We start from the raw sequence: 19,564 nt of genomic DNA on the forward strand, positions 1-19,564 counted from the left end.
CCTTTGATTCTAAATCTAGTAGTCTTTCCCCTATGCCACGCTGCCTTTCAGTGCCTTAGCTGGTTCTAATATCTAGCTAACAGCATCATCAAATTGGAAATTTCATTGTGAAAAATGCAAAGAAGAAGGAGAGAGAAAGAATTTTGTAGCACAGTTTCTTTCACTTTAAGTAAGGTATGAACAGAATTCCAAAAAGGTTTCGGGCTGTCAAAGGGCAGTATGGAACTAGGTGGAAGTCAGAAAGTGAGAGGCAGATGCAGAAAAAAGGGTTTCGAAAGAATCTAAAGATAAACCTCACCAACTTGACAAATTTTCTTAAATGAGTTCTGATAGTAAACATCATTGTCATAGCAACAATAATAACAATAATTTGAATTTATAGAATCTCAGATTGTTCAAACCCAGGATCTTATTCGATCCCTCTCCTACAGGATGCTATTTTTGTGCCTATTTAAAGATTATGATTTTTTAAAACTCCGTACTACAGGGAAAATAATCTGCTTAGTTCAGTCACAGTTAGAAACTCAGCCCGACAGAATATTCCATAGAGGGAGGTCATGAGGACAGAACTATCTCATTCTTTCTCTTCTCCTAAATATAATTATTCTGAGAGAGTGGAAACCCTCCTAGCTTCAAAAGCAACAACAGTGTGAGCGAATTAGGACAATTCGAACTCGCCAGAAAGAGTGAAAGGGAAACATTCAATGATTCCCCCTGACCACGATCATAGAAAAGAAAAGAAAGAACACGGAAAATCCCCTTACTCACCAAAATGGGCTCCGTCTGTGTTATTCCTGCGGTGGCAGCAGGCAGGGCTGCTATATATACAGTGGCTTCCACCACAGCGGCAAACAGCACTGAGTGAACGTCTCCATCTCTTTCCAAAATGGGCAAGGTAAGACCACAGGAAAGCGTCACTGAGACAGGGCAAATAGAGGGTATGTATACAGTAGGGTGGCTCCCTCAACCTTTCCCAATATTTCACTCTCCAGATCATCTTCTACGAGGACCGGGGCTTCCAGGGCCGATCCTATGAATGCAACAGCGACTACCCCAACCTGCAGGCCTACTTCAACCGCTGCAACTCCATCCGGGTAGAAAGTGGCTGCTGGATGGTTTATGAGCGCCCCAATTACTTGGGTCATCAGTATTACCTACGGAGGGGCGAGTATCCAGACTACCAGCAGTGGATGGGGTTCAATGACTCTATCAGGTCCTGCCGCATCATTCCCCAAGTGAGTATGGTTCTGTTTGAAGCCTTTTGGTAAAGTCAAGGGCTTTAAAATGCTCTTCTCTCTCTCTCTCTCTCTCTCTCTCTCTCTCTCTCTCTCTCTCTCTCTCTCTCTGGTAAGGCAATTGGGGTTAAGTGACTTGCCCAGGGTCACACAGCTAGTTAAGAGTTAAGTGTCTGAGGATGGAGTTGAACTCAGGTCCTCTTGACTCCAGGGCCAGTGCTCTATCCACTGCGCCACCTAGCTGCCCAAAATGCTCTTTTCTCAAACCAAATCTAGCTAGCTAGTGAATGGTTGCAGCCTAGCCTCAAGAAAACAAGATGTCTCTCTTAAGAGTCTGATGATGGCTGGTGAAATCTCTCAAGCTATCAATTTTTCATTGGTCCATTTCTATTGCCTCTTAACTATGAGGATCCAGGGCCCAGATTTTAAATGGAATAAAGGAATTAAGAAGGCTCAAATATTCTTGAGCTAATGACCAACCTGGAGTCAGAGGAATTATAAACTTCGAAGCCTTATCAAAGAATAGCTGCTCTGGTTTATGTTAAAATAATAGAGTCAGTATATTAAACGTTCATAAATATAATCTGGAAATTCTGATTGTATTAAAACATTTTGTGTTTGTTTGATCAATTTGCTTTCCCACTATTCAATCACTTATTCCATTGATTTAATACCACTTAGCCCTGATAGAATGAAGAAAAAAATGGGTAGTAGTGGGAGGTATGGTGGTATGGTAGGACACTGAAGGTCATATTCAGAAAGTTGCTTGGTATATTCTGTGACTGTGTGAAAATCATTTGGGAGTCATTGAATATTTATGGAAAGATACTGTGATTAGAATAATGCTTAAAGAATATCCCTCAGGGCAGCTAGGTGGCACAGTGGATAGAGCACCGGGGCTGGAGTCAGGAGGACCTGAGCTCAAATCTGGCCCCAGACACTTGACACTTACTAGCTGTGTGACCCTGGGCAAATCACTTAACCCCAATTGCCTCCAAAAAAACCCCACAACACAAAGAATATCCATTGCTGTTGAGGATGGAATAAAATGGAGGTGAGCAGAGCCTAGAGACAAAGTCCAGTTGGTGTAGTCGATGGGTTTGGAGTCAGAGGGCCCAAATTCAAATCATAACTCTTTTATTTACTATCAATGTGACCTTGCACAAATTATGTCCTCTCTCTGGGCCTCAGTTTTCTCATCTGTGAATTGTACAAGTTGAATGAGATGATCTCTAACTCCCTTTCCAGATGAAATCATAGAATTTTAGAAATGGGACCAATAGAACAGCTTGGGTTCAAGGTAGTTTGGGTCTGAACAAGGCCATGAAAATGGAGAGAAAAGGGCATATCTTAAAAGCCTTGTGTGTGTAAAGGATTAAGGATTCCAGGATTGGTGGTATTTATAAAAACTAGCCTTAGAGGAAATAATTTAAAGATGATTCCTCTTCAAATGAAAATGTATCATGTTTAGCTTTCCAGTTCATACTTTCCCTCATCAGTATTTATGTAGCATTTTTTTTTTTAGAATTATGACTGCTTTTATTTTATTTATTTATTTATTTGGTGAGGCAATTGGGGTTGTGACTTGCCCAGGGTCACACAGCTAGTAAGTGTTAAATATCTGAGGCCGGATTTGAACTCAGGTCCTCCTGAATCCAGGGCCAGTGCTCTATCCACTGCGCCACCTAGCTGCCCCCTTTATGTAGCATTTTAAGGTTTGCAAAGCACTTTACATACGTTAACTCATTTATAGGAATTTCCTTTACTAAGAAAGATGAAAACGATATGGCAAATCTTACTTTAAGAAAGCTATTTCATAAAGACAAAGTGATGAAGAATACCCTGGGTTGCTGGGCTCTATTCCTAGCCATGCCTAGGAATCATTATGCAAATGGAAATTTATTCTTATTGTTCAGTCATTTTTTTCAGTCATGTCTGACTCTTGGTGACCCCATTGGGATTTTTTTGGCAAAGATACTGGAGTGGTTTACCACTTCCTTCTCCAGAACATTTTACAGATGAGAAAACTGAGGAAAACAAGGTTAAGTGACTTAGACAGCTAGTAAGTGTCTGTGGCTAGATTCGAACTCAGGTCTTCCTTATTCCAAGCCCAGAAAGTTGGGCATACAAATTAACTCTCCACATGTTCATAATAACAGTAAAATTGGAATCAAGAAGATTTTTGGTAGGAAAATTTTGATGACTCTCTGTTTCATCACTGATTTCTTATTTCCATTATCACAGCATTCTGGCTCCTACAGATTGAGATTCTATGACAGAGATGACTTCAAAGGCCAAATGATGGAACTCATGGATGATTGTCACTCTATTCAAGACCGCTTCCATATGAATGAAATACGCTCTCTCAATGTGCTCGAGGGCTCCTGGATCCTGTATGAGATGCCCAGCTATAGAGGAAGACAGTACCTTCTGAGACCTGGGGAGTACAGGAGATACCTGGATTGGGGGGCCATGAATGCTAAAGTTGGTTCTTTTAGACGGGTCATGGATTTTTACTGAGATATGGTTACTCTCAGTTTTTTTCATTTTAAAATCTAATAAAATATTTAGCTTGTGTTTCCAGCACTAAATGGTTCCTGTCTTTTCTTCCAATCTTATTAAGCATTCATTTGTAATAATAACATCTGTTTAAACATAAAAATATGCACTCATAATAGGAATGAATATTTGAGTAGGAAGAATGGTATAGGGGACAAAGTTTCCAGCACTGTTTTAATAACTAAAACATATCCAACCAAAGAAATGTTTAATTTAAGTTTAGTTACTGAGGCCATATAATTGTTTTCCTATATTTTAAAAAATCTTTCTCTTCATCCCAACCCTGGCCCTAATATTTGGGGATTTCAATAAATATACTAACATCCCACTTGAATACCTTGACCTCCCAATACTTCAACATCCTAATTTCTTTGACCTCTATCTCAACCACACACAGTCACAGTCATGTACTTGCCCTGATGATCCCCTATAAATGTTCTACCTCTATGCTCCAGAGCTCTGATGTTCCTTTCTCTGACCACAACCTCATCTCCTTGTTTTTGTCTTCATGATGAGTTCTGGTCTGCCAGCTTGGTTCTCCTGGCCCTTTCTCAGACTTTGACTTCATTTCCCTCCCTTCACAGATTTGGATCTATTAGCGACTGACCAACCTAGTCAACTAGATACTATCAGTTATTCTTGAATTCCTTGTTTCTTTGTCCTATGGCTAATTATGCCTTGCCAGATCAAATTCTGGATTATCCCCACAATCCACCATCTCTACTATTATTTCTATGTTCCTCAATGCTGCTTGAGAAAATCAATGGCATCCCAATTAATTACCACAAGTTATTTTATTGAACTAGAAAAAAACAATAACAAAATTCATTTGGAAGAACAAAAAGTCAAGATTATAAAAGGAAATAATGAAAAATGTAAAGGATAGAGGTTCAGCAGTAGCAGATCTTAAACTATATTATAAAGCTATACATATCAAAACTATCTTACACTGGCTAAGAAACAGGAAATTAGATCAGTGAAATAGAGTAGACATATAATTCACAGCAGCAAATAAGTACAGTAACCATGTGTTTGCCAAGTATGAAGACAACTTTGGGGTATAAGAATTCATTATCTGGTAAAAAAAAATGTTGGGAAAACTGGAAAGCAGTCTGGCAGAAATTGAGCATAGACCAATATCTTACAACATTTCCAAGATAAGATCAAAATGATAAATGATCTAGCTATAAAGAGAGATATCACAAGAAAATCTGACGAATATGGAATATATTACCTCTCAGACTGATAGGTGAACAATTTATGAATAAACAAGAGATAGAGAGGAGTGTGAGGTGTAAAATGGATTAATTTCAATTTCATTAAATTAAAAAGGGGGTATACAAATATAACAAATGTAGCCGGGGGCAGCTAGATGGTACAGTGGATAGAGCACCGGCCCTGGAGTCAGGAGTACCTGAGTTCAAATGCGTCCTCAGACACTTAACACTTACTAGCTGTGTGACCCTGGGCAAGTCACTTAACCCCAATTGCCTTACTAAAAAAAAAACAAAAAACAAAAAAAAGCAAATGTAGCCAAGATCAGAAGGAAAGCAGAAAATTGGGGGGAGGGGAGAAATTTTATCAACAGATTATCAGAGAAAGGTCTCATATCTCAAATATATAAACAACTTTGTCAAATTTATAAGAATACAAGTTATTCCCCAATTGATAAATGGTCAAGGGATATGAAAGGCAGTTTTCTGATGAAGAAGTCAAAACAATTTATAATCATAAAAATGCTTTTAACCATTATTGATGAGAGAAATGCAAATTAAACCAACTTTGAAATACCATTTTATACCTATCAAATTGGCTAAAATAACTGAAGGGGAGAGCAACAAATGTTGGAGGGGGTGTGGAAAAATTGGGACACTAACTGTTGGTGGAACTGTGAACTGATTCAATGATTTTGGAGAGCAATATGGAATTATGCTCAAAGAATTTGTAAACTGCCTCTTCCCTTTGTCCCAGCAATACTAGTACTAGATCTGTTTCCCAAGATGATTAGGGAAGAAGGAAAAGAACCCACTTGTTCTAAAATATTTAGAGCAGCTCTCTTTGTGGTGGCAAAGAACTAGAAATTGCAGGAATGCCCATCAATTGGGGAATGGCTGAATAAGTTGTGGTATATAGTTGTGTTGGAATATTACTGTGTTATAAGAAATGATGATATTAGAGACATGGGTATTCCTCATTGAGAAATGGTCAAAGGATATGAACAGGCAGTCTTTCAATGAAGAAATTAAAGCTATCTACAGCCATATGAAAAAATGCTCTCAATCATTACTGATTAGAGAAACGCAAATTAAAACAACTGTGAGGTACAACCTCATACCTATTCAATTGGCTAATATGACAAAAAAAAAAAAGGAAAATGATAAATGTTGGAGTGTCGGAGAAGATGTGGGGAAATTGGAACATTAATCCATTGTTGGTGGAGTTGTGAACTGATTCAGCCATTCTGGAGAGCAATTTAGAACCATGCCCAAAAGACTATAAAACTGAGCGTACCCTTTGACCCAGCAATACCAATACTAGGTCTATATCCCAAAGAGATCATAAAAAGGGAAAAGGACCCACATGTACATGCACACACATATACATATACATATACATATATATGTTCTTTTTGTAGTGGCAATGAATTGGAAACTGAGGGGATGCCCATCAATTGTGGAATGGTTGAACAAATTCTGGTATGAATGTAATGGAATAATATTGTGCTGTAAGAAATGATGAGCAGGAGGATTTCAGAAAAACCTGGAAATACTAACATGAACTGATGCTGAGTAAAATGAGCAGAACCAAGAGAACACTGTATGCAGTATCAACAACATTGTGTGATGATCAACTGTGATAGACTTAGCTCTTCTCAGCAATACAATGATCCATGACAATGCCAAAAGACTCATGATGGAAAATGCTTTCCACATCCAGAAAAAGAACTATGGAGTCTGAATTGCAGCATACTATTGAAGCATCCTATTTTCACTTTTGTTGTTGTTTTTTGTTGTTTCTTCTTTCTTGTGTTTTATTCCTCTTGTTCTGATTCTTCTCTCACAACATGACTAATGTGGAAATATGTTTAACATGATTGTAATGTATAACCTATATCAGATTGCTTTCTGGATTTGAGAGGGGGGAAAGAAGGGAGAGAAGGAGAAAAATTTGGAACTCACAATCTAACAAAAAAGAATGTTGAGAACTATCTTTATATATCATTGGAAAAATAAAATACTATTAAATAGGAAAAAATAAACATTGATAGACTTACACGAAATAATGAAGAGTGAAATGAGCAGATCCAAGAGAACATTGTATATAGTAACAACAATATTGTGGGGGGTTTGGGGGGTTTTTGGGTTTTTTGGGCAGCACAATGAGGGTTAAGTGACTTGCCCAGGGTCACACAGCCAGTAAGTATCAAGAGTCTGAGGCCAGATTTGAACTCAGGTCCTCCTGAATCCAGGGCCAATGTTTTATCCACTGTGCCACCTAGCTGCCCCCAACAATATTGTTTTAAGAACAACTTTGAGTGACTCAGTAATTTTTTTTTTGCAGGGCAATGAGGGTTAAGTGACTTGCCCAGGGTCACACGGCTAGTAAGTGTCAAGTGTCTGAGGCTGGATTTGAATTCAGGTCTTCCTGACTCCAGGGCCAGTGCTCTATCCACTGTGCCACCTAGCTTCCCCGACTCAGTAATTTTGACTATTATAAATACCCAAATTAACTGCAAAGGACTTATGAAGACAGGTGCTATCTGCATTCAGAGAAAGAACTGATAAAGAGAAGTATGTATAGAATACACACACATGTATTTGTAGATGTGTCTAGGGTATGGGGTGGGGAGAAAAAGTAAAAAAGAGAAAAAGTTACATGATAACTTTATTATATATTTAAAAGGCATAGCAAGTTATATATAATAGATTTGCAGTTTCATGTAGAATCATCTTTTTTCTATTTTATTATGTTATGGAAATGCTTGTTGTATTTCTTAAATTCAGAATAAAATTAAGTCATATAGTTTTGCCAACTGGCTCACTACAAATTTATTTTATTTAATCTCAGTTGAGCCCCCACTGCTGCATAATAATCTCTTTATTCTGTCTTCCCTTATTGACTCTCTATCAAACTCTCCATAGCAGTTATTCCAATCTTTCTCTTTGCTCAAACTTCTACACCATATCATCTTCTTTCCTTCCTTCTCATTCAAGAATATTAGCTACTACTTTACAGAGGAAAAAATGGAGGTCATCCATCACAAATTCTCTTCTCTCTTACTCCACATTTCAAAATCCCTCAACGTCATTCCCCATTTTTCTTCATTGCCCAAATTTCTGATGAAGTGGTCCTATTTCTTGCCCAAACCAAGGTCTCTTCCTGAGCTCTAAATTCCCTCCCCTCATGTTCCATCCAGGAACTCTTCCCTTCCATTAAAACCTTTCTTGGGGGGTGGGGGTGGTAGAAAATCAAGATGTGGAGTGAGAGTCAGCATTTTCATTTATCTCTCACAACACACTTCCTCCATGATGACCCAGAAAATGTTCTAGATCAAAATCATTAGGATAGCTAAGAAAAAGTCATAATGAGCCATTTTCATGTCTAGTGCAGCTTGGGAAGACTTTTAGAGAGATCTGCAGACACTAGGGTAGAGGCTGACCAGGAAGAGCACAGTCCAATGCTAGCTCAGCAGCAGTTAGAGGAGGAACACACCAGTGCCCAAGGGCAGAAAGGGAATTAAAATAAAGCACCAGGGCAGAAAGGGATCTGAGAGGTCTCCTGAACTAATGCTGGGAGTGGAAATGTTTGGGTACCATCTGGCAGCTCTGTCACCCATTTACCCAATTCTGGGTCACTGATCCAAGGCATAGAGGAGTGACTATAACTTTTTTGCAATCTTTTTGGTAACCTTTTTTTCTTTGGGGGGGATGGGGGTGGAGCAGGGTGACTAGCTAAGTATAGGGCACAAAACAAATTCCAGAAACTGAGTTGTATGACTCTGAGCCCAAGAGCAGAGAAGTGACTCAGTTCTAATGTTAAGCCTAGCACGTAAGTATACAATGGAAAAACCAGTGAGGAAGACTGAGACTAAATGGGGATCAGCGGTTCGGTCTTTCAACATTCAGAATCTCCCAAAAAGCTAACAGTGATTAAATCCAACAGCATTCTACTGAAATTCAACTACACACAACCCAATAAACCCGAACCTGGATAAGTAATTTGTTGAGCTTAGACAAAGAGGTTTGTGAATAGACCTCTATCAGGGTAACACCATTTTGGAAACACTCAAGATTTTGAGGCCTCCAGACTGAACTGTGAAAGTGCCTTATGTTCAGGCCAAACATCTTTCCCAGAAGTTAGCAGAGGCCAAAATTAACATAAAATCCAAAGCCAATAAGTAGGCTAGAAGAATGAGCAAACCAAAAAAAGAGAACCCAACCATAAAGAGTTACTTTGGTGACAAGGAAGCTCAAGATACAAACACAGGAGAAAATGACTTGAAAATATCTATAAGCAACACCTCAAAGACAAATGAAGATTGGACATAAGTTCAACAAGAATTTCTAGAAGAATTAAAGCAAGAACTAAAGAAAGAGATAAAAGACAAAAATATGTGTGTATTATATATACATATATATATACATGTATATATAAATTCATATACCATTTAATTACTCCACTAAAAGAAGAAATAGAACTCTGATTTTCTTCACATAAACCAATCATTCTTCATGTTAAAGTTTTAGATGTTTTCTATTATGAGTTGAATAAAAAAAATTTTGGAAACTACATATATTTATATCAAATTGATATATATAAACAAAATATCATATTTTATTTATATAAAAGGTTATATGTAAAACATTAATTGTTAAGTTGTATCTCTTATCTTTGATTCCACTGCTAGAAAAATGTTTGGCCATGTCTGAATGCTAACTTATCTCTTTTGTAAGTAGTATATATTTAATAAATATGCACAAACACCCCTCTTTTCAAGGAAAGAACTTTTCAAGTGTGGGGTTTTAGATTTTTAAAATCTGCCAAGACTAAATACCCTAAACTCTAAAGATTTTTGGAACATGTATAAACAAAACGTTAAAAAGGTGGTGTCCTGAAGAAGGGCAGAACCTTGGTAGGAAGGTGACACCATTGTCTTTACTGTTACCAACCCTTGCAGCTCATTGCTGCTTGTCTTTTGCATCAGGGAACCCCAGAATCTGTGTCAGTGGCTCCCCTTTTGGTTCTGTAATGCTCTCATTTCTCCTTTACCTGAGTTTCCTAATACCCAGTTCATATTCAAGACCTCCAGACTGAACTGTGAAAGTGGCATGTTCAGGCCAGACATCTTGAATTTATATTTTATTCATAATCTTTGCCTTATATTATATTCATATTCCTTGCCTTTCCAACCTCCTTTCCTGTTGCTTCTCAAAGCAAGACACAACTCTCCCAGGTGCTTACAAAAAGATGTATTATGGAGTATGACAGGGAAACATAAATGGGGGCACTGAGAGTGATGAGAGGAAGGAGGGATACATGCACAAATAGAAAGAGGAAAAGTTTACAATTTACAAAGCTTTTTAATTTGGGTCCCTCACATCTACTAAAATGAATAATGTCTCACTTTTTTTGTACCTCCCTTTCTTTTCCTACTGAAAGGTCTCATGCTGGATGTAAAAAATAAAATAAAATTGACATCTTCAGAATCTGCCTCTCCAACCTGCTGCTGTTCTAGCTGTAGAGACCTAGAGTTTGAGCTAGACACCTCCATCCCATGTTTACTACTGTTATATCACCCTACCACCAGGGTCAGCATGTGTTCTCCTTGGGGCTGGGGGTGGGGCAGGAGAACCAGAGGAAGATCCCTTCTTGGAAATGAAAGGGTAAGATATGAATTAGCAGCCAAGCTAGAGCAAAACAAAAGGCTGGGCCAGTCAGGAGCCACAGTCTCTATGGAGTGCAGACAGAGTGTGTACATGAGGTTGAGGCAGAGCAAAATGCTGAGTACCCAAAGCAAGCATCGAAACTGAGAGGGAAGAATGCAATCAAGAGGCAGAATTTTCAGCAAGCTTCCCAAAATTTTAGTCCTTTCTCATTGTCACCTGGGTTTCCAGAGTATTATGTGTCAGGTTAGTTTTACAATACCTGCTTCTGACTCAGTCACTCTGCTGGATTACAGGGAACTCACAGCAGACATCTCCCTCACCTTGGGTTCCATAGCTAAGCTGTGGTTCAGTCGGCCATTCCCCAGAGAGGAGATTTCTATAGTAATGACTACCAGATGCTTATTTCCAGTCCTGGATCTCTCCCAAGCTCCAGTCCCACACCACCAATGGCCTACCTACTGAATGTCCTATAGCCATCTCAAAACAGAACTCATCTTTCCCCCAAATCCCATCCATTGTCTAGACTTTCCTATTACTCATGAGAATACCACCATTCTTCTAGTCACCAATGGTTGAAATCTTGGTGTCAACTTCAACTCCCAACTCTCCCAACTCTCCCTCACCCCATATAGCTATTCAATTGCCAAATCTATCTCCCCAATATTATTCTTATACATACCCTCCTCTCCACTCACATAATCACCACCCTATTTTAGGCTATAATCACCTCTAGCCTGGCCTAATAACCTCCTAGGTGGTCTCCTTGCCTCAAATCTCTCCCCACTCCAATTTATCTTCCACACAATGACCAAAGTAATTTTCCTAAAGCCCAGGTCTGTTCATGTCACCTCGCGCACTGCTTCAGTAAACTCCAAAGTTTTCTATTGTTTGAAGGATCAAATATAATCTCCTCTATTTGGTGTTTAAAACTATTCACAGAGGCAGCTAGGTGGCACAGTGGATAAAGCACTGGCCCTGGATTTAGGAGGACCTGAGTTCAAATCCAGACTCAGACATTTGACACTTACTAGCTGTGTGACCCTGGGCAAGTCACTTAACCCTCATTGTCCCGAGGAAAAAAAAACAGCAACAAACAACAAAAAACTATTCACAACATAGTCCTGTCTTACCTCTCCAGTTTTGTTTTGTTTTTAATGCATCACTTTCCTCCTTATATTCCTCAATCTAGTCATACTGTCTTACTCACTAGTCCGCATACAAAACACGCCATCTCCTATCTCCATGCCTTTGCATTAGCTATTCCCATGACTGGTACACACTCTCCCCTTGCTTGAACTCCCTATCATAATCACCTTTTAGTCATTTTTATATTATGTATTAATGTTATCACTCTAATTGGAATGTAAACTTCCTGAAGTCAGGGACTGTTTCATTTTTATCTTTTTGTTTATAACACCTAGTACAGTACATGGCACATAGCAAGTGCTCAGTAAATGTGTGTTAATTGATTAATCATTTGATTTCAGGTTTCATAAAAATAAAAAATGAAGTTAGATCCCACAATACATAGCACATAGCATACACATACTGTTCATCAGAACAGGTCATAATATCACAAAGGAGTTGTGGGCATATTTCAGATCCAATGGGGTAAGGGAAAAGCAAGAAACCTCTGGCAGCTAGGTGGAGAAATTGAGGGAACATAAGACCTCAAGTCAGGAAGACCCGAATTCAAATCCCACTTAGCTGTATGACTCTAAACAAGTTACTTAATCCCTCTCTTTTAGTATTCTTATCTGTAAAACAGAGCTAATAACAGCACCTCAGTGATATAGTAGGGTCACGTGAGACAATATACACAAAATGCTTTGTAAAACTTAAAATGATATAGAAATGCTAGCTATTGTAATTGTTATTACTTTCTCTGGGGATCTTGGCAGAAAGAAACTGGAAAATAGGGTGGTTGTAATGATAAAAGAAAAGGAGGATGGGATAAGCAGCTTGGCTCAAAGAAATGTGTCCAGTGGTTTCATACTATTTGTACCTCTCTCCCTCCCCCACTTGCCACCATAGAAGCTTATTAGCTAATTTTTTTAGGTACCTAGAACCTCATTCCCTTTAAAAGACTTAAAAGCAGAAATCAAAACCTGAAGTGAGCTCCAGTATTGAACTCATAGACTCACAGATTCAGAGCTGGAAGGAACTTCAGAGGTCATGTTATAGATGAAGGAACTGAGTTTCAAAGAAGGAAGGTAATAACGATAATAATAAATAGCCTTTTTTTTTTTTTACATTTGCAGTTGGAAGAACACAACCATTGGGGCAAAGACTTATTAACCAACTTTGATTTTGTTATCCTTCTTGTGTGTGTGTGAGTCAGTTGGGGTTAAGTGACTTGCCCAGGCTCACACAGCTAGTAAGTGTCAACTGTCTGAGGCTGGATTTGAACTCGGGTCCTCCTGAATCCAGGGCCAGTACTCTATCCACTGTGCCGCCTAGCTGCCCCCTGTTATCCTTCTTTTTACAGATGAGGAAACTGAAGCAAAGCATGAATTGCTAGTGAATCACACAGCTTTAACTGTCTGTGGTCAAATTCCAACTCAGCTCTTGCTGACTCCAGGTCCAGTGTTCAATATTTTGCCACCTAGAGTCCAAGGTCACAGAGATAGTAATAAGTGACTGACCTGGGATTTGAACAGAAGTTCTCTGATTCCAAACCCAACACTCTTTCCAATGTAACAGGCAGTAGGTATAGAGAATAACTCAGAGGATAGGGCAGCTATAATCATTTGGCAGCTGCCATCCTATGAAATACGGCCAACCTCTCTGGGAAGCTCTGTGATATTTTCACATAAGCTTAAAACAAAGTTTGTTTGCCTTTTGATCTAATGTAACAACAACAACAACTAGCATTTATATAGAATAAAACACTTTGCAAATATTATCTCATTTGATTCTCACAGCAATCCTGGAAAATAGGTCTTATTATCTTTGTTTCACAGATGGGGAAAATGAGGCAGAGATAGGTTAAGTGACTTGCCCCAGGTTACACAGCTAGGAGCCAGGATTTTAACTCAGGTCTTTGTGACTTCAAGTCCAACACTCAAACCATGTCCACTTTTCTGAGAAAACTTCCAGAAGACACATAGCACGTATTGTGTCTGAGCATAGAGGAAAAACAAGAAATGAGAATTTACTATCCTATGGGGCAGAACTGCGTGCTTCCGAACAAAGAAGAACCCAAACAAAGTCAGTTAACAATAAACTGTCTTTGTCCTAATGGTTATGTTCCTCCCCCAATAGCAAGTATAGAACGGGACTAGAATGTACCAGAGAGAAAACAGAGCAAAGCACACTCCTCACTGAAGGCAGAATAAAAAAGCAAACCACAAAATCCCCTTACGCACCACACTGGGCCCCTTTTTTGTTGTTCTTGCCAATGCAGCAGCAGAAATGCTCTATATATACGAGCGGCCGTTGCCGCTGTCACTAGGACACTGCATCCATCGCCAACCAGACATGGGAAAGGTGAGTAGCGCTATCTGGGATGGGGGAAGGGTCCCAAAGAGAAAGATGCCATTACTTTTGGGGCAGGATGAGAGGAAACAAGACCCTTGAATTCTTCTCCCTTTGCAGATCACCTTCTACGAGGACCGGGGCTTCCAGGGCCGCTGCTATGAATGTAGCAGTGACTACCCCAACCTGCAGGCCTACTTCAATCGCTGCAACTCCATTCGTGTGGACAGTGGCTGCTGGATGATTTACGAGCATCCTAATTACTCAGGACATCAGTATTACCTGAGAAGGGGAGAATATCCTGACTACCAGCAATGGATGGGCTTTAACGACACAATTCGATCCTGTTGTCTGATACCTCAAGTGAGTTCTGCCTGGTTGAAGTTATATTCATGGTGTATTCTCCACGAGCTAAAAACTAGGGGCTAGAAAGTTTTTTCAAGCAAAAAAAGAAAAGAAGACAAAGGTGTAGGGAGTTTCAAGTTGTGGTCCAAATACAGATAAATACATCAGAAATGCTCAAGAAGATGCTGAGAAATTCATTCTAGGGAGGAATTTATGACAATAGAAAATAATCAGTTGCTTTTGTTACATCTGCCACCATTATTTTGTGATCCAGAAATAATTTCAAAAGTCCATTTTTAGAAGTTGTTCAGAAATGAAAAGAAAAAAAATTATCCAGCAATATATAGGCTAATTGTGGCCCTATGATACAGAAATTCAGAAAGTAAAAAGTAGGCAAATTTTTCTACAGATCATTTGGAGATAGGGAGAAAGGGAAGGGAAGGAAATCAACATTTATACAGTGTGCCCACTATGTTTCACATGCAAATATTATCTCATTTGATCCTCACAACAAGCCCAAGAGATAGGCACTGTTATTATCTCCATTTCACAGATGAGGAAATTGAGCCAAAGGAGAGTTAAGTGACTTGCCTAGTATCTCACAGCTAGTAAGGTTTGTCTGAGGTCAGATTTTAATTCAGGTCCTCCTGACTCCATGCCCAGTGCTTTGTTGACTGTGCATTCTTATTGGAGTTAAGAATGACAACATTTAATAGCAATGTCAAGAAGGATGTATTCTTATCTGCTTCTGTATTATAGTATGACCAAAATCAAGCTTCTTTATCCCATACAATAAATAGAAGAAAGTCATAAGAAGGCATATTTAATTATTTGGCATCTATTGATTAAAGGAATATCAGAAATACATTTAGAATAATTTCAGAATTTCTATTTTTTTCAATCTTAATAGTATTTTATTTTTTCCAGTTACATGTAAAGATAGTTTTCAGCATTTGTTTTTTTAAGCATCAGCATTTGTTTTTATAAGATTTTCAGTTTCACATTTTTTTCCTTCCTTCCCTTCCCCCTCCCCAAAATGACAAGCAATAAGAATTTCTATTTTAACTTTCATCCAATGAAAATATATTAACATGCTAAACTATCAATGAGCTGAATTTTTAAATGGCTCAATTTGTTGGGTTTTTTTTTTCCCTCCCCTTCCATTTGTTACCCAAGCAGACTGGCTCCCATAGGATGAGGCTGTACGAGAGAGAAGAATACAAAGGTCTAATGTCCGAGCTCACCGATGACTGCCCTTGTATCCACGACCGTTTCCGACTGAATGAAATCCACTCCTTCAATGTCCTAGAAGGCTGCTGGGTCCTCTATGAGATGCCCAACTATAGAGGAAGGCAGTTCCTGCTGAGACCCGGCGAGTACAGGAGATACCTGGACTGGGGAGCCATGAACGCCAAGGCAGGCTCTTTAAGGCGGGTTATGGATTTATACTAAAACATGCCTATGCTACCATCTTCTCATTTTGGAACCTAATAAAGTACTTAGTTTGTATTATTGGCACTTAAGGTCTCCGGTGTTTATTTTACATTATAGTGAACAAATACAATTCTAAATGCTTTAGTATTAAAAGGCTATGGGAATTGCACATGATAACCTATATCTCATTGCTTACCACCTGAGGGAGCAGGGAGGGGTGGAATTTGGAACTCAAAACTTGAAATAAAAATGTTTATTATTATTACTTTTTATAAAAGAATAAAAAAGGTTAATAAAAGGCTATGGGGTGAATGAGGGTAACTTGCTTTCTGGAGAATTCATCAAGGAAGGTTTTAAAGAGAAGGTAAATCTTGGGCAAAGTTTAGAAGGAAGAAAGGATGGGGAGAGAAAAAGCTTCCCTGGACCTCAGGAGCAAAAAGCAGGTGGCTGAAATCATCGAACCTTGAGCATAAGATAGAAAGGAGGTTTGTCTTGCTAAGTCAAAAAGTAGGAATACAAATGAATTAGATGATGCTGAAAGAATGAGAAGCAGATGGGTAACCATGAAACATGTGCTGGGAAATTTAATTTTGATATTAGAAGTATTTGGGAGACAAGGTGCCCACCTTTTAATAAAATCCTGGTAATTTAGAATACAGGATGCAGAGAGAAGTTCAACATATAGATTATTTTACTGATAATAATAACAGTAATGATAATAATAAATAGCACTTTTGTAGTCACTTCAGGGTTTACTTTATAAATATTTTATCCTCACAACAACCCTGGGAGGTTGGTGCTACATTTTACATTTTACACATGAGAAAACTGAGTCAAATATAAACTAAGTGACTTGCCCAGCATTACAGAGCTGAACTTAGGTCTTTCTGACTCCGAGTCTAGTGCTGTATTTACAAGTATTGAGAATAGGGATTGAACCTATGATTTTATTTATGTGAGGAATACCCAATAAGGAAACTTCTACCAATGCAGATTAACATCTTCTCTACAATTTATGTTGTTGTTGAGTCATTTCAAGTCATCTCTGTGACCCTATTTGGGGTTTTCTTGGCAAAGATACTGAAGTGGTTTTCCATTTCTGTCTCCACCTCATTTTACCGATGAGGAAACTGAGACAGAGTGCAATGACTTGCCCAAGATCACACAGCTAGTAAGTTTCTGAGGGCACATTTGAACTCAGGAAGATGAGTCTCCCTGACTCTAGGCCCAGCATTCTATCCACTGTAGCACCTGACTGCAACTTCTAGTCTTAGAGAATTGCCATGAAAACTGAAAGTTTGAATAAGTTGCCCAGAGCCATAGAAAAAGTATATACATCAGAGACAGCTCAAATCCAGTTTGTCCTGACTTTGAGTCTGGCTCTCTATGCTCGACACCATGGCACCTCTCACTTTGAAGCACAGTATAATACAAACTATGTCAAAGATTTGGGATTTTCTAGGTATGCAGCCTCCCTCTAACACTGCAGAGTGCAACTCATCTCTAATTTATTAGATGCCCAATGACCTAACCCAATTCAATAAGCATTTGTGGTGTGTAAGGCACTTGGCCAAGCATCGAAGATGAGGGGGAAAAATGAAAAAGAGTTCCTGTAATTAAGGACCTTATAGGAGACGATCAGCAAACAGATCAATATAGATGTGATGAATGGAGAAAGTGATGACTGAGCTCTAACAACCAAAAGGATCAGAAAGGTTTCCTGTAGGAGATATCTTAGAGAGTAACCAGAAGCTTAGAGAAGTTAAATTAATCACTCATACGTGGGCAGTTAGTAAATGAATGGAAACTTCAAAATCAAATATAAGCTCCTTGAAGGCAGGGCTTGCTTTCATTTTTGCCTTGTGCACCTATCTGGCACACAGTAGGCTCTTAATAAATTCTTGTTGAAATAAATTGTGAACATGTGAGAGGCAGATTTGGAAACCCAGTCTTTCTGACTCCAAATCCAGGGCTCTATCTATTACATAATACTCTCCCACTTGATGTTAGAAAACATAAATAGGCAATAAAATGAGAAAAGTTCATGAAAAAGCTACAGTCCTCTGCATGACGTAGTGATACGTTATAGATACAGAAATGCCTTTACAAAGAAGAATGAAGGACGAGGCCTAAAACTAGAGACCTTTGTTGTTGTTGTAGTTGTTGTTGTTGTTGTTGTTGTTGTTGTTGTTTGTGGGGCAATGAGGGTTAATTGACTTGCCCAGGGTCAAGTGTCTGAGACTGGATTTGAACTCAAGTACTCCTGAATCCAGAGCCGGTGCTTTATCCACTGCACCACCTAGCTGTCCCTAAACTAGAGACCTTTGAAAAGAATCTTTCACTGTTCTTTAGTGCTTTTTGGAAAAGTGACTGGTTTTAGATTAGATTTTTCTCGTTCACAAGTAGTGTTCTGGAAAGCCAAAGAAGAATAAATCTATCAATTTGTATTTATTAAACATCTACTAAATGGTCAGATACCGTGCTACACATTGGGGATACAGGTACAAAGAATGGAGCAATCTATTTGTCAATGAGCTTATATTGTAAGAAGAAGAAACCAATATGAATGTTTTAGTTTAAAAGAATGCATACTGCATGTGAGGTATTGTAGAGTCAAAATTGGTGGTCTAAGAGTAAGACTTTATTAGAAGGGAGACTTTAGGACCAAAGGTAACTCTTTTTCACCAGGACCAGCTGACATTGTTGAAATAACAGTTGATCACAATCACTTAGAAAGACAAGCTAGATAGGTGCACAAAAGATCTTTTTAGATCACTTGAGTATCTTCTTCAAGGACCAACCCTTCTCTTGGTAGACAGGTGGGGATTATAAGAGCAGCCTGGTGCATACAATGCCAATGATTACTTTTATCAACTGTTTTTTCTTAACTTTTTTTCTTTATTTTAAGGGAAAATTCAATTTGTGGGAGAGGTGGTATATCCATAAACAGTTGTAATATAAGACAAAAGGTATCAATAAAACTTATTTTCATAAATCTAAAAAATGAGGAACTTGGACTAAATAGACTAAGCTATCTTCTAGCTCTGGGTCATATGATTGAAAGTATTGAAACTATTTACATTTATTGAGTACTTTGAAATTATAATTCTTAGTTGTGCCTTAGAGGAAGCTTGTATGAATCATATTGTTATCCTAATATTTATTTTGCAGACTTCCTCTGGCCTATGTTTTTTCCTCATTTTCCATTTTGAGAAGAAAAATTTTTACATATATTTCCCTAAATAATCATCTTCTCTCTCTCTCTCTCTCTCTCTCTCTCTCTCTCTCTCTCTCACACACACACACACACACACACACACACACACACACACACACACTCTAATTCTAGCCATCCTCTATTTAAAAATTATCCCCCTGTTAGGGAAGAGAAATATAGTTTATCCTCACCAAGGATTGTAGATTTAGAGTTGGAAGAAATCTTAAAAGTCATGGAATCCAATCTCTTCAATTTATTAATGAGGAAACTGAGGCATAGAGCATCCAGAGCCACCCAGTTAGCAAGTGTCTGAAGCAGGATGCAAACCCAGGTGGTCCTGACTTCACATCCAGCTCTCTGTCCACTACAGCATGCAAACAGTGGATGACGACCATCAACTGTCTCCTTGC

General features: G+C 38.6%; 2 protein-coding genes across 3 annotated transcripts; both read left to right on the forward strand.

Annotated features, from left to right (window-relative positions):
- The first annotated feature begins 793 nt into the window (after nucleotides 1–793).
- Nucleotides 794–3,755, forward strand: LOC122749933 (gamma-crystallin B). The gene is made up of 3 exons (XM_043996532.1): nucleotides 794–895; nucleotides 993–1,235; nucleotides 3,480–3,755. The coding sequence occupies exons 1-3, from the start codon at nucleotides 887–889 to the stop codon at nucleotides 3,753–3,755; spliced, it is 528 nt and encodes a 175-aa protein (XP_043852467.1). The 5' UTR covers nucleotides 794–886.
- A 10,391-nt stretch (nucleotides 3,756–14,146) lies between these two features.
- LOC122749932 (gamma-crystallin D-like) lies at nucleotides 14,147–15,955 on the forward strand. Of its 2 annotated transcripts, none has more exons than XM_043996530.1 (3): nucleotides 14,147–14,170; nucleotides 14,279–14,521; nucleotides 15,683–15,955. In XM_043996530.1, exons 1-3 carry the CDS (start codon nucleotides 14,162–14,164, stop codon nucleotides 15,953–15,955), a joined length of 525 nt encoding a protein of 174 aa, XP_043852465.1. In that variant the 5' UTR covers nucleotides 14,147–14,161. The 2 variants fall into 2 exon arrangements, with proteins under 2 accessions (XP_043852465.1, XP_043852466.1); XM_043996531.1 differs by having other exon boundaries at nucleotides 14,162–14,170; nucleotides 15,680–15,955.
- Nucleotides 15,956–19,564: the final 3,609 nt, after the last annotated feature.

This window comes from Dromiciops gliroides, chromosome 3 (genome assembly GCF_019393635.1).
Source record: "Dromiciops gliroides isolate mDroGli1 chromosome 3, mDroGli1.pri, whole genome shotgun sequence".
Lineage (NCBI taxonomy): Eukaryota > Metazoa > Chordata > Mammalia > Microbiotheria > Microbiotheriidae > Dromiciops > Dromiciops gliroides.